The 13,455-nt window shown below is 39.2% G+C and overlaps 1 protein-coding gene across 2 annotated transcripts in view; it reads left to right on the plus strand.

The window, feature by feature from the left end:
* Window positions 1–13,455, plus strand: part of SFXN5 (sideroflexin 5) — a 3,177,886-nt gene that overhangs the window by 2,022,629 nt on the left and 1,141,802 nt on the right. For both annotated transcript variants that reach the window (XM_044064040.1, XM_044064039.1), the window contains one exon: window positions 7,021–7,106. In XM_044064040.1, coding sequence (XP_043919975.1) covers window positions 7,021–7,106 — 86 coding nt within the window. The remainder of the gene's footprint in view (window positions 1–7,020; window positions 7,107–13,455) is intronic.

The following is a 13,455-nucleotide window of genomic DNA, read 5'->3' on the forward strand; positions in this document are numbered from 1 at the left end:
CTGCGCTAGCATTGTCACCTCACAGTAAGACATTGTCCTGTTCGATTCTCAGCTAGAGCATCTTCTGTGTGGAGACATGCGTGAATGGGCGTACCTTTGTTGAAGGTTGTGCTTCAGGGCTGGCAACTTGGCACGTAAAAATCTACTGCCAATCATTAGCGGACCGGAGTTCCGCTGTGGCGACCCCTAACCGGGAAAAGCCGAAAGACATAACAACAACACTAGCAAGTCTTTATACTTTGCAGTACCACAAAAAAGTTCATTTTCACATTTCTGTTCACTGACACACAAATGCTTTTGTATACTCATGTTTTCCCTACTTTGGTTTTATACATTTAGAAAATAATGCCCTTTTCTAGTACAGATTTGCAGGATTGGCAAAAGGCAGAAAGAAAAGCTGTTTCTGTCAAGTTTATAGTTACACCTACTGCAGCCCAAAATTTCAGTGGTGTAATATTTTCAAAGCCCCCCCCCCCCATCTTTGCTGCAGTACTCTCTTGCTCCTTTTCTTTTTCCTCTTAATTCTGCAAGACATCTTGCCTTTATATCCCATTTATCTTGTTATCTAAGCCACATTTTATTTTGCACATACAATGTTCCCAGTTAATTTCTTTGAATGTGAGCTAGTAATTTCACGTCTGCACACACCCAACATTTTTGATAAAGCCAGGTCTGTTTCTGTTAAAAACCTGTCCATTATTTCATCTGTTTATTTTCAGAAAACCATGTAGCTTTCCTAGTTAAAGCCTTTTGCCATGTTTTTCATCTCACTACCATTTATGTCTCCTGTCTCGACAGGATCTTGTGCTCTTGTAAAGAATTATTCATTTAATTTTTCATTAAATACTATTTTTGCCCTTTTCTTCATCAGGGAAACAGGACTTAAGTATCATTATGTCTTATTTTCCAGTAACCTTCAGGAATGCAACACACCGAATCTTGTCAGACATATCAGATAATCTACGTGCAGTGAAGAGTAAATCAAATTTCTTTATCCACAGCTTTCATTTTTCAGCTAAGTTTCTTTTTAGCAACATAATTCCAGGACCACATTTCTACTGTGAAATGTATTTATTTACATCTAATACAATTCTAGAAATCAGTTAAGTTTCTTCAATACTGAAGACATATTTCTTAATTTCTGGCAAATGTTTTTCTATTTCTGATACCATGTTATGTTAGGAGACTTAATAAATAACGCACAAAGACAGCAGATACATACTAAACTCCATGAGGTCTGTACTGAAACTGATTTCTTAAAGACTTCTAAGTGCTGCATAACACTGCATCCACTGAAGCTAGCCAATTAACATTTAAAGTTGTATATTGCAAAGCAGATGACCTACTTCAGCAATTTTGCTGATGCATGAGAATCAAAGTGAAATAAATGCAGGAAAGAAATCAGCAGAGTTCAGTCTATGACTGTGTAAGGAAGTGTGGAAAGGTAACAGTGTAAGTTGGTGACCTAGGTAAGAATCCTGAAGCATTGGGAAAGTGCAAAGCCCAAATATGTAGTTGTTAATGAAGCAGCTCATCCAAGATCCTGTGTAGTTGAAGGGGAAGATGGTGCACTGTAAAGAAGAATGTGTAGGCACATGTACAGTATACACTCACTGAAGTCAAAGGTCAGGGAAGATGAGTAACCTGAATTGTCACAACCAGACCTGTTGCATGAAAGAAAAAAAAAAAACATGAGAACTGTAATAGTCAAGAGCTACAAAGACAGAGAGAGAGAGAGAGAGAGAGAGAGATTCTTGAAGTTGAGTCCCCATACATAGCTTTTGTGCATCAACATTTGTCTCAAAAGCAAAACTAGATGTCCATTGCAAATGGGCATGTTACATTCTCTAGATATCACATTTTATTTTGCACTCATACATTTTCTCATTTAACTCCTTTGAATGTACACTAGTACATTGAAGAAATCAGACAGGCATATTGGCTGTTCTAAAGTTGTTGTTGTTGTGTCTTTTGGCTTTTCCTGGTTAGGGGTCGCCACAGCGGAACTCCGGTCTGCAAATGATTGGTAGTTGATTTTTACGTGCCGAGTTACCAGCCCTGACGCACAACCTTCAATGAAGGTATGCCCATTCACGCATGTCTCCACGCAGAAGATGCTCTAGTTGAGAATCGAACCGGACAGCATCTTATCATGAGGGGACAACGCTACCGCAGCACCACCACCGCGGGCTGTTCTAAAGTATAATTTAAAAATGACCGAACCCTGGCACTCAGCCCTCAGTCTTGTAGTACGGACTAGACAGTGGCGGCTGGTGATTTCAAATTAAAGGGGGGCTGCAGGAGACAGCTGAATGGGTGGGGCAATGGGGATGAATGTGGCCAACTATAAATGGGTGGAGCTATGCTCAAACCCACAACATCTGGAACTTTAATTAAATACGCTGCCCTGGATGCCAAACCGTCATTACCAGAGTCCAATCAAGACAAAATTAAGTGTAGAAGAAAAAAATATTTCAATGCATTGGCTACATGACAACTTACTTAATATCTAGATGGAAACACAAAGGTTGTGAAGCATGAAAAAATAAATTACTTTTTAAATACATTACTGGAATGCCAGTCAAAAGCAGTTCTAATTATAATTTATATTCAGCTTTATAAAATTACCATGTAACATGCTGAACGTAGCAATCTCTGTGATACCCCCACTTGTAAAAATGTTTATTATCCAAAAAAAAACAGCTGCCTGACAACAACTGTCTACTTGTTTCATGGGGAAAGCATGATCAAAGTAAAAAATGAACAGCAAACAAGAAACAAGCTCAAGATAAATTGCTTAAAGGATTATTGCGCAAGTTATGGATCACACATGATAGACTGGCATTCTGTTTAGTTTACGGGTAAAGCCTGCAAAGATGACTACAAGTCTCCAACAAATGTAATGAACTTCTGAAAATACTGTAATCCTGTCCTTTATTACAAATACTGTCATATGCATTTACCTAAGGCTTGCACGTTATCTAGTTATGTAAATATTCTCTGCATGGCAACAACAAAAAGGCTTTCAATGTTGGTAATTCTTTAACAGTATGCTTATTAAAGCTTACTTGCATCTTACAATCTCCGACAAGCTTACCTGATGGTCATTAAAGCATTCCTACTTAAACACAGAGCAACAGGGCACTGCACACAGCATGCATTTTCTGAATAATAAGAAGCATAAATCAACAGTATAAAAATATGACAGAAAACCAGAACATTCTGCAAAGTCAAGGACAGATGAAAAGTCATGGTTGTATTTGTGGTCTACCTTGGATGGGGGAATACTCTGCACACTTACACTGCATAACTGCTCCTTGCCTTGCTTGGACACATCCAAAGCCACTACAGTGGGGAGTGGGGTGCCACAAGTATGTCACAATTTGAAATGTCTCTGGCTGATGGTGATGGCTCGTACCTCTCAACCTCAGAGCAAGAAATCTGGACAAAGTCATACAAAGAAGTGGGACACAGGCCCAAAAATAAGAACAATTTTTAAATATTACTCTTATAAACTTAGAAAGATAATAGACTAGTAGTAGGTCTTGCATTAGTATGAATTTTCTGAAGGGTATGAAATCTGAAACTCAAATGAATGCCATTATTTTCTAACTTCAGTTTTTAATGATTTGCCACTAATTTGCCAGAAAACCACACTTTTATGAAAAACGGACCAAAAATGTGATGCAAAAATATAAAATTGCCACACAATACAGTGGGGAATCTGTCAAAGAAGGGACAACCTTTTAATATTAGTACTGTTAACTTGAGCAACTGACAAAATAAGAGCATCTACATGCATTTCTGAAATAAAAGTAATCTATAACTCTGATTATTACAGTTATTTATAATTGTATACCCTTCACGTTTATTTCCAAAATTGCCATTTTGCAGAGGGATTATTAGGGGGAAGAGCAACATTTTGAGCCAAAATTGGGGACAGTTGAAAGGTTTGGATATTCCTAATTCTATAAAGCGATTTATTTGAATGTACCTCTCACTCTCTTAATGCAGGAAATCTGGACAAGGCCAAATATATTTGCGGAACATACAAACAGTGCTAAAAATTGCTCTTGTATAAACTCAAGACAGTTGATAGAATAACAGGTCCTGCTTTGCCATGCATTTTTCTGAAGGTTATGACGTTCGAAACTCAATGTCTGTCATTATTTAGTGACTTCATTCCTAAATGATTTGCCAGAAAACCACAAATTTTTATGAGGAACAAACCAAAAATAAGAAGCAAAAATATGTACAGTTGAGTGGTATAGTTCAGCCGGGGCTGTCTTTGAGTTTGCTGCCCTTCCCCTTCACAAAATCATGGTCGAATGGAGCCTCCCCCCTGCAGCCATTCCAGTGTCCCATTCCTTGGTTATTTCGCCCCATTTACCATAAACACTGTAATATGCATACTGCTTTACTTCTGTGATGATTTGGATTTAATCTGAAAGTTTTATTTTGCATTTTACAGCACAAACACTAATAGATATCTGCTAAACAAAGCAATGCGGTCTCACAATGAAAATAGACTTGGCATTAAAACTTCTCTGCCCTTGAAACTCACATTCATTGAAACAGCATTGAAACCCACATTCAAAGAAAATGCATTTTGCCAGTGGCAGATAAAGATTAACTTTGGGCTGTTTTCAAATCATAGGCGCCTTGAACATGAAACATACACGTGCTCTTTGATACACCTTCCTGATTGTATTAAATTATATTCCTTGTACAATACAATACAATACAATACAGTTAGAGGGCATTTTAAATCTATTGTTTTGAACATTTTTCCAGTAAACAATGAAACAAAATGTATGTACCAATAATGACAAAATTGCCCATTTCAGAACATTTCCATCATAAAAGTCTACTCAAACTTCTACAGTCCACCAGTATCAGTAAATATGCACAATCTCTGAAGAAGTAAAAGTCATCTAAATTCCACATTAAAGAAATCTGTAACTAATGAAGAGGTTGCTGCTAGCAAACAACTTTATATGTCATTGTTTCATCTACAAATAAAGTGCCTGTTGCCCTTGAGGAATAAATTGCCTATGTTGCGTTAAAAAAATGATAAGCTAGTAATATCTCAATAGGGAATAGATGGCAAACTGATAACAGGTTCATAGTTACTAAGTATCTTCGCCAAAAAGGACTGCAGCATCCACCCCCTTTACAGCACAGTACAGTATGAGCAATGATCTACCTACTATGGGAGTAGAACCCACAGCCTTCTTCCACAAAAGCAAGTACACTACCTGTTATGCTATTAACAATGCACGCTGACTCAGTATAAGCAGCACTAAACTTTTGTTCCCCTGCAGATCTTAGCTCCTTGTAAAATCTACTCGACACTCAGCTGTATCTCTGAACTTTGCAGCACAAGAAATCTGGAAAAAGCCAAAATTTATTGGGGGGGGGGGGCAAAAGCCCAAAAACCAGGGTCACATTTTAAACATTGCTTGTATAATGTTGGAAAGTTTCTAGAATAAAATGATGTGTTACCACCATACATTTCACTGCCAAGTCTTAAACCCAGGACCCTGTGCAAAACAGTCAGAGCAACATACCACTATGCCAAATCAGCTGTTTTGTGAAAGAGAGGAAGACAAACTTAAATGGCTACCATTTAGTGAATTCAGTTCTCACCATAGCTGTCAACCTCTTAGCACAAAACACCAGAACAAAGCCAATAATGGGGGAATACAGCCCCCAAACATATTCAGCGAATTCAGTTCTCACCATAGCCCTCAACCTTAGCACAAAAAACCTGGACGAAGCCAATAATGGGGGGATACAGTCCCAAAAATAGGAACAAATTTCAAATACCCATTTTATAAACTTAGAAAATTGCTAGAATAAAAGGTTTTATGTTACCATGTACTTTCTGAAGAATATGATGTCTGAAATTCAAATGCCTGTTATTTTTATTTATTTAACATTTGTTAACCAGGAAAGTCTGACTTGGAACAAAAGCCAATTTTCAGTGGAGGCCCAGGGAGAAACACTGCAGACACGTCTTTGTAAGATGGGAGGGCATGCAGACTCCACACACAAGGCACCCAAGCAAAGAATCAAACCAGAATACCTATAGCTGTCAGGCAACATTGCTACCAGTGCACCACTGCACTACTGACTGTGCAAGGAAAAACAAACTTAGAGAAACCACAGATTTTATGAGGAACAGAACAAATATGAGGCAAAAATCTGAAAACATTTTTTACAAATGGTGGTGGGTAGGGAATTCAGGCCCTTGCTACCTTGCATCCAAGGTACAGGGTTCAAGCCTGAGGTATTCTCTATCCACCATGTGTTCTCTTTCTCTCTAGCCATCAGTATATAGCAACTGGGGCATTACACACACACACACACACACACACACACACACACACACACACACACACACACACCTCACCTCCTTCCTTACCTGAATTAGTTCAGCAGTCTCTGTTCCTGTTGTCCACACAGTAAATCCACTCTCAGTCTCCTCTTCAGCCCACACAGGCTAACAGCTGGGTTTCTGGTCCTCCTGGTAGGATTCTCAGCCTGCCGACGATGCTGGTTTCCTGCGAGAGTAGGCTGGAAGCTCGAGCCTGCTGACGATGCAGTCCAGTGTCATTCTGTTCCACAGTCATCATCACCGCACAGACTTATGCCGTTCCCCTGTATCCTGGCTGGCAGAGCATTTTATTTTTCTGTTTTGTTATATTTCCCTTTTCTTCGTCGTTTCAAGGTGGGGGGGGGGGGCTGCAGTCCTATAGCACGAGCTGCCCATGGGACTAGATTGGTGCATAATTAATATTTGTTTAGTCTTTATTTTCAGAGATTATTAAGGGAAGTCAGACACAGATATACGAGTCTTCACTGTATGTATCTCTTTATACTTATCTTCAAATTTTGTGTTATATAAAAATATTTAATAAGAGAGCAAATAAAAATCTGAAAATGTGTTAATTGCTTCATCAGAATATGTTCATTTTTACAGTTGTGTGAAATTTATATGAATATTTATTTTTTCAGGCACTTCTAGAGACAGCCTTAACCAGGATTGCTTTGCCCATGCCTATTTTGGTTCTACCTCCATTTGTGATGTCCTTTTTGGAAAAGTATGTAATTTTTTGATACTTTTTCTTTGGTTGGAGAAAAGTTGTTTGTTAAATTCATATATTTTGAAAAAAAATGGTGTGAAATTGATTTTAGGGAAGTATGTGCAATTTCTAACTGTCATATATACCTAAAGAACTAGTATTTTCTATTATCTTCTTTCTGTGGCAGGCACGAACCTTTAGATAAAATCTAAAATGATTCTATTGTTGCTTATCTGATCTTGAATTAAATACATCAGATACTCTGTGTGGTACATTGTTTATTGTGACACCATTGGTCATATTAGGCCCTATTTCTCTCACTGAAATGAGATTTGGAGGGCTGACTTGGTTTATAAGTAGCAGCTTCTTTTTTTCAGGGTATATGGTGTGTAAAAATTGAAGCAAGTTTGAACTAATTTGATTAAATAAAGTCATCTTGTGGGAATATTCCAAGTCTTTCTAATAGATATCTCATTATGGGGTTTCTGTGTTGGAAATAAAAGTGAAATTGCTAGGCTTACACAGATTTACTCAGTAGGCCAAAGCTACAAAATGCTCTGGATTGTCATTGTGTATAATAGTGGATAGCCCTATATTTACTCTAGTTCTTCTTCTTCCATGGTCAGTTGTGTCTATCTTATCCTGAAGAAGGTGTTTTGAATGTTGCTGTTGCCTTTTATTCTACATTCATATAGCAATATAGTTGTTGTTTTCAGATAAGAACAGTCAAAAGGTAGTATTAGGGGAAAAAGTTATTCATCGCGGGTGATTGAATTCTAACCTCATAATGAGGCTGACTCAACAAAACACACACCTGCCAAACCATGGATGACATCTCAAAGGATTTCCTGCAGGGGCCATCTTCCCTTCAGCTCACACAAGAGGGGTTTCCCATACTCCTTACTTATATACACTAACTCTTATGGCTGCACAGCTGTGGGGATGATAGACAGTCTGGGTAAAAGTGAAAAAACAACAGCTTGAATAGCTGTGATCTCAGAGTAGTACAATACGCACAAAATACACATAAAACAATTTTGGGAGATGCGATTTGTAAAGTAGTATCCAGGAAGTACTACTTGCTAAATGATACAGCCCCCACTGAAAAAGACCTTTGTTCAGTATCTACAACATAGTAGTAGGGTGGTACCAACACCATTCAAAATAACTGTGCAGGTTTGGGAATTGGTAATAGCCATTCAGAGAAGAAAAGATTGTGAAAGAACTCATGAAGGAGAACGTGAATAGAGGAGTAAATAATGATGAACTTTAATTTAGAATCCTTAAAGAACATGATGAAGGAGATGGTGACTCAACTCTCTAAACTTATGAATAATATTTAAAAGAGAACTGGAAGTGGAGATTTACACATCTTAATTCAAGCAATTATGGGCCTCTTTTTGGAACTGTACAATTAATAGAGTGCTGTATTTTTTTCTGAAAGAATGCATTATAGAGCACCTGGATATTGGTGAGATGCAAGGTCCTAGACAGCATTTATTCATAAGAGGATAGTCTTCTCAAATAAATGTAACAGAGTTTTTTTAAGAGTGACTAAAGCACATACCAAGGATAGACTACCAGTGCTATTACTTTGAACTTTAACAAAGTGTTTGATGTAGCCCATGTAATCCCATTGAAAATATTATTAAACAAGTTAAATTGGTGGTTGGCTTGGGAGTGAGTGAGGGTACAGAGCAATGAATGAAAGTGTTAGAGACTAAAGATGGTAAATGGAAATACAGCCATCAAAAATATAAAGCTGATTGATGTTAACCAAGTAATAAGATTACCATGTCCAATGAAAGTAGACAAACCAGATGCATTTGAGATTTGGCAGAGACTATGTACTCTAATATATACAGCACATGTTGTCTTATTAAAATTATCTGTGAAAATGTGTGATGATCTTTAGAGTCAGTTGCAGCAATGCCATCTTATGAAGATGATGAAAACAGTACTCAGCATAGAAATGATTATGAATCAGTGGAATGGCATGAATACTGAGACAGATGCAGATGTTAGAAGAGGTATAGGAAAATGAAAGCTGAAGGACAACCATACACAGTGAGCTCCAACAATGAATTCCGAGGCTTGGTTGTACCCAGGATAACTGGGGAAAAATGTAACATTTTCTGCTCTCTCTATGATGTATGGCATTTGGTTCTGTGCCATGTTTGTTTCTTTCTTTCTTTTTGTTCATTGGGATAGTACACTGATTAATGCAGACCAGTTTCAGGCTCAGCCATGGTGAAATAAAAAACATTTCACTTACAAAAAAAGGCAGAAATGTAAGTAATAACAGAGCAGTTCCTTTTGCTTGGCTTTGTTGTATTTTACCTGAATTCCTCTGGTTTGTCTGGGAAATATTCTTGGCATGGTCTGGTTTTAATTAATACTCAGCACACTTACCTCAGTCCCTTTCACCAATCCTGTTTAGTATTTTTTAATACTTTTGTTGGTCTTGTTCTGTCCTGGTATCAGAAGTGAGTTTTTTTCTTCTACATTTTCTTGTAGTTTAAGTTTCAAGTTTTTGATGTTTTTTGGGGGGTACGACTTTGAAACCTAGGGAGTCAATGCTGATACTGTATGCATTTTTCTGTGGTTGTTTGTTGACCAGTGGTTTGATGTTTTTTGTTCTCGTTAGTTCTGTTTTTCTCTTCTGGCAGCTGAACCCCTTATGCCTATCTTAGGTTCTGTCTTTTAGGGTCAGTGCCATCCTATGTTATGACCCTCATCACAAGTTGCTATCCTTTCTTGGCTGCTACCTCTGTAGATGAACTTCCTTGACCCTTGGGGTCAGTGGGTCCCTTCAAGGTTAACATGGTTTTGATATGGTAAACCTCTGTACTTTTGGCTTCTATGTCAACTCCATTTGACCACAGAGACCTCCTTAGGTTCTACATCTTCCTACATGGTTGACCTTGGTATTGACTTAATTGCCCTTTATGTCATTGTCATAGACTTTGGCCCTCCTTGACCCCAGGACTCCCTCAGGGTCAACAGATTCCTTGATGTAAATCTTATCAGCAGTAGGATTGACCTCAACACCACTGACCTCTACTTCTCTTGACCCCAGCTTTCATCAGGGTCAACAGTTTCTTCCAGAATGAACTTTGCCTCAGTGTAGTTGACCTTAATCCCTGTGGACATTGATGTCTATCTTCTTAATCCTGACATCCATTCAGGGTCACCAAATGTCCTTTGATTTGAACCTTGGCCTCTACCTCATCACTATTGATTCCATTTGAATCCCTTGGAATTGGTTGTGACCTGTACTCACTTGTTGACCTTGAAGTTCTTTGACGCTACCTGGACTTTTGGCTTCTTTCATGGCTGGCTTGTTTCTTCTAGCCATTCATTTCAAGGTATATCCAAGAGTCTACCTCTCAACATGGTTCTCTTTACTCAGTGTCCATTTCTAACAGATGCTTTTTACAACTAGGCCTCTTGCCACTTGCTGTTGAACCCCTCTTTAGACATTTTCGGATACCTTGGTTAAAAGCTCTTGTATTTTGGCTGCTCTGATTCCAGTTCAGGATCTTTTTGGGGATGATTAAGTCTTAGCCTTTTTTAACATTCCTTGGCTTCTTGTAATTTCCTTTCCATGGCAGCTCCCTTTCTTCTTCGTCTGGTGCATTGTGCAGTATGGTGAGGATTCATGGGATTACAGATACATATGCATTGAAAACCCTTAGACAGAGGGACAGGTACTTATTTCTTTGCATACCCTTATATTGGTGCTCCTGATTCTCTGTCATCTACGTATTTTTCCTTTTACCTTCCAATCTGTTCAGACTTGTGTGTTTATTGAGACATAGCATGTCTGGCAATGAGGTTGGCATTCTGCAGCCTGTTGTGTTTGCCATCTTCTTTGATTTACTCTCTCTCATCAAGCATAGAAGTGATGCAAGATATCCCCTTGAATACCTGTTCTACCAACATGTTTACATATAATAAGGTATTTTTGTTTATAGTCCTTTGGGGATTCCTTCTGGACCTTTGTTGTGTGGAATATGCTCCAGTGGGGGAATATTTAGCTGTGGCCAAGATTTAGTTTACATTTGAGGGTATGCATTGATTTCTGCTAAGATAATTCTAGACACTGTGTTAACAATATTAAGTGCAGATGCTGGTTTGTTTAAGTGATTCTCTATGTGACTCTTTTTGCATTGTTCCCAGACTGTTTCGAGACTTTGCCTTCCTAGGACCTTGTTCACTTGTCCAATGCAGGGCCTTGGGAGACTACATGGATCCTATCAGCCATGCTAAGATCATGTGTAGGTATCTGATGCAGGGTGTTCTGAGATGATTGCCTTGCTAAGACCTTATTAGGGGTGTAATAAAAGGTCTTCTGAGTCAGTTACCTTAATATGGCCTTGCTTAAGGGACTGATGCAGGGTCCTCTGAGCTAATCAGTTTTCTCACCACCAGTGTCAAGGGCCCCAGTGAGTATTGTAGAGATGGGCTTGGGATAGAGAGTTTCATCAATCATTACTTCAGCTTTAGTCAGTCCAGTTCTGTGTGGCTCCAGCATTTTTTTAAGTCTGATTCAGCACCTAGAAATTTAGCACCAGAATACCTTTGCCTTCATGGCCAAACACTCCAGTCTTCCATCTGGATCACTACTTGACAATTTAAGGCCTTGGTTTTGGGTTTTATTCCTCTAATGTATTTGATGAGACTTTTGCTCACTGACTACTCATGGGTTTAATCTTCATGTTTAGGGACCATTCTACCCCAGTCATATCTTTCCACACAGAAGATACTTTATGCTTTCTCACAACGTTGCTCAAAGCAGTCTTCTGCTTTGTTCTACACACCTGTAAGAGTTTAAAAAAATAACAATAAGGGGAAGAACAACACATTTTCTTCATAATTCACTGGTGCAGTACTGACTGTTGGGGATTCCTCCCTGTAGAAGCCTGGTGAATGGTCAGACTTCCAGAGCTCTTGACTCTTCCACCTGCAGGCCCACTAGACTCCCTCCCACATGTCTTGCCAGGATGTTGACATAAATGGATATTGGCCCAAGCCTACATTTTTGTAGCTCTTTTTCACTCCCCTACATCATCCTATGGTCTCTGCCCCATCCTTAACTGGATCTTCCATCTTATCCTTAACCCTTGTCTACCCTGATTAAGCTGTCACTGTTCAAGAGGCCTAAGGGGATCTGGGGGACCTCACGCTCATCTTCTGTCTGTTTTCTCCCTACCTCTCTCTAGAGTTTGTGTGGTTGCACCTGAGGAGTGGGTGTGCAAAGGCGAGCATATAGTGTTTTGTCCTGCCTCTGCAGCAACTCAGCCATGTACACAGCCTGTTACCCTCTTTGGGCTATACCACTGGCATCAGCATCTCCAGCCTCCACTAGAGATTAGTGACATGAACATCCAAGCACCCCCCCCCCCGCCCCGATGGGGATTCCATACCTCCCTGCTGCTTCCAGAGTTTACAAATAGAGCCTCTGTTGAGGAAAAAATATCTATCCTTGCTTGCTGTTGCTGTAGTTCTTTTTTCCAGTGATCTTTGCAAATGTCTGGTACTAAGGTCAATAATTGACGTGGGCATAGGAAGCAAATACAGCACAGCAATTTGTATCTTTTCCACCTGGGTCTAGAGCATGATGTGCTCAGTTGTTCTCAGGATGCTTTATTTAACCAAAGAACCACAGAGTACATGTAGAAACTCACCAGGAATACGTTCTATTGAAGAAAACGTACATCTGGCCCTAGTTCTGATCTGGTCTCAGTCTGGCATATCATCCACCAGTTCTTCCTCTGGCTTTCTGCATAAGAAAAAAATCTTCAGAAAGAGCTTGAAGGAGAAGAGAACCTGGCAACCTGAGTACATTATGTTATAGTCCAATAACTCTAAAGCTCAAAGATGCTGGTGTTGGAGAGATGCTTTACCAGCCCCCAAATGCTGCCACACTGTCAGCTGCTAGCGTATCTTCACAAGGTAGCAGTCCTGAGGCTACATCATGGGTCTTGGAATCCAGTGCTTGCATTATTGTCAGCACTAGGGAGGAAGACATCTCCATGGTGTTTGTATAGGAGGAGGTTGAAGGACTCCATGCATCAGCTGTAACACCCATGGAGATATCTTACTAAAAGGATACAAGGCCTAAACAACATGCCCTACATGGACTGACTCAAAGTCTTGTCACTATACTTGGTATTCTAAAGACTGTTAAGAGGTGAGTTGTATCTGGCATGTAGGGCATCCTCTAACCCAATACTGATGGATTTACTGCACATCATCTAGTCTAATTGTATCAGAAATACTCAGTCTAGGGATCTAAACCTCTTCTGCAATATCAGCAGAACAGTTTGGAGGGACAAGTATATCTTGGGGAGGATACTGCTAC

This window comes from Protopterus annectens, chromosome 2.part2 (genome assembly GCF_019279795.1).
Source record: "Protopterus annectens isolate FY-2018-M chromosome 2.part2, PAN1.0, whole genome shotgun sequence".
NCBI lineage: Eukaryota > Metazoa > Chordata > Ceratodontiformes > Protopteridae > Protopterus > Protopterus annectens.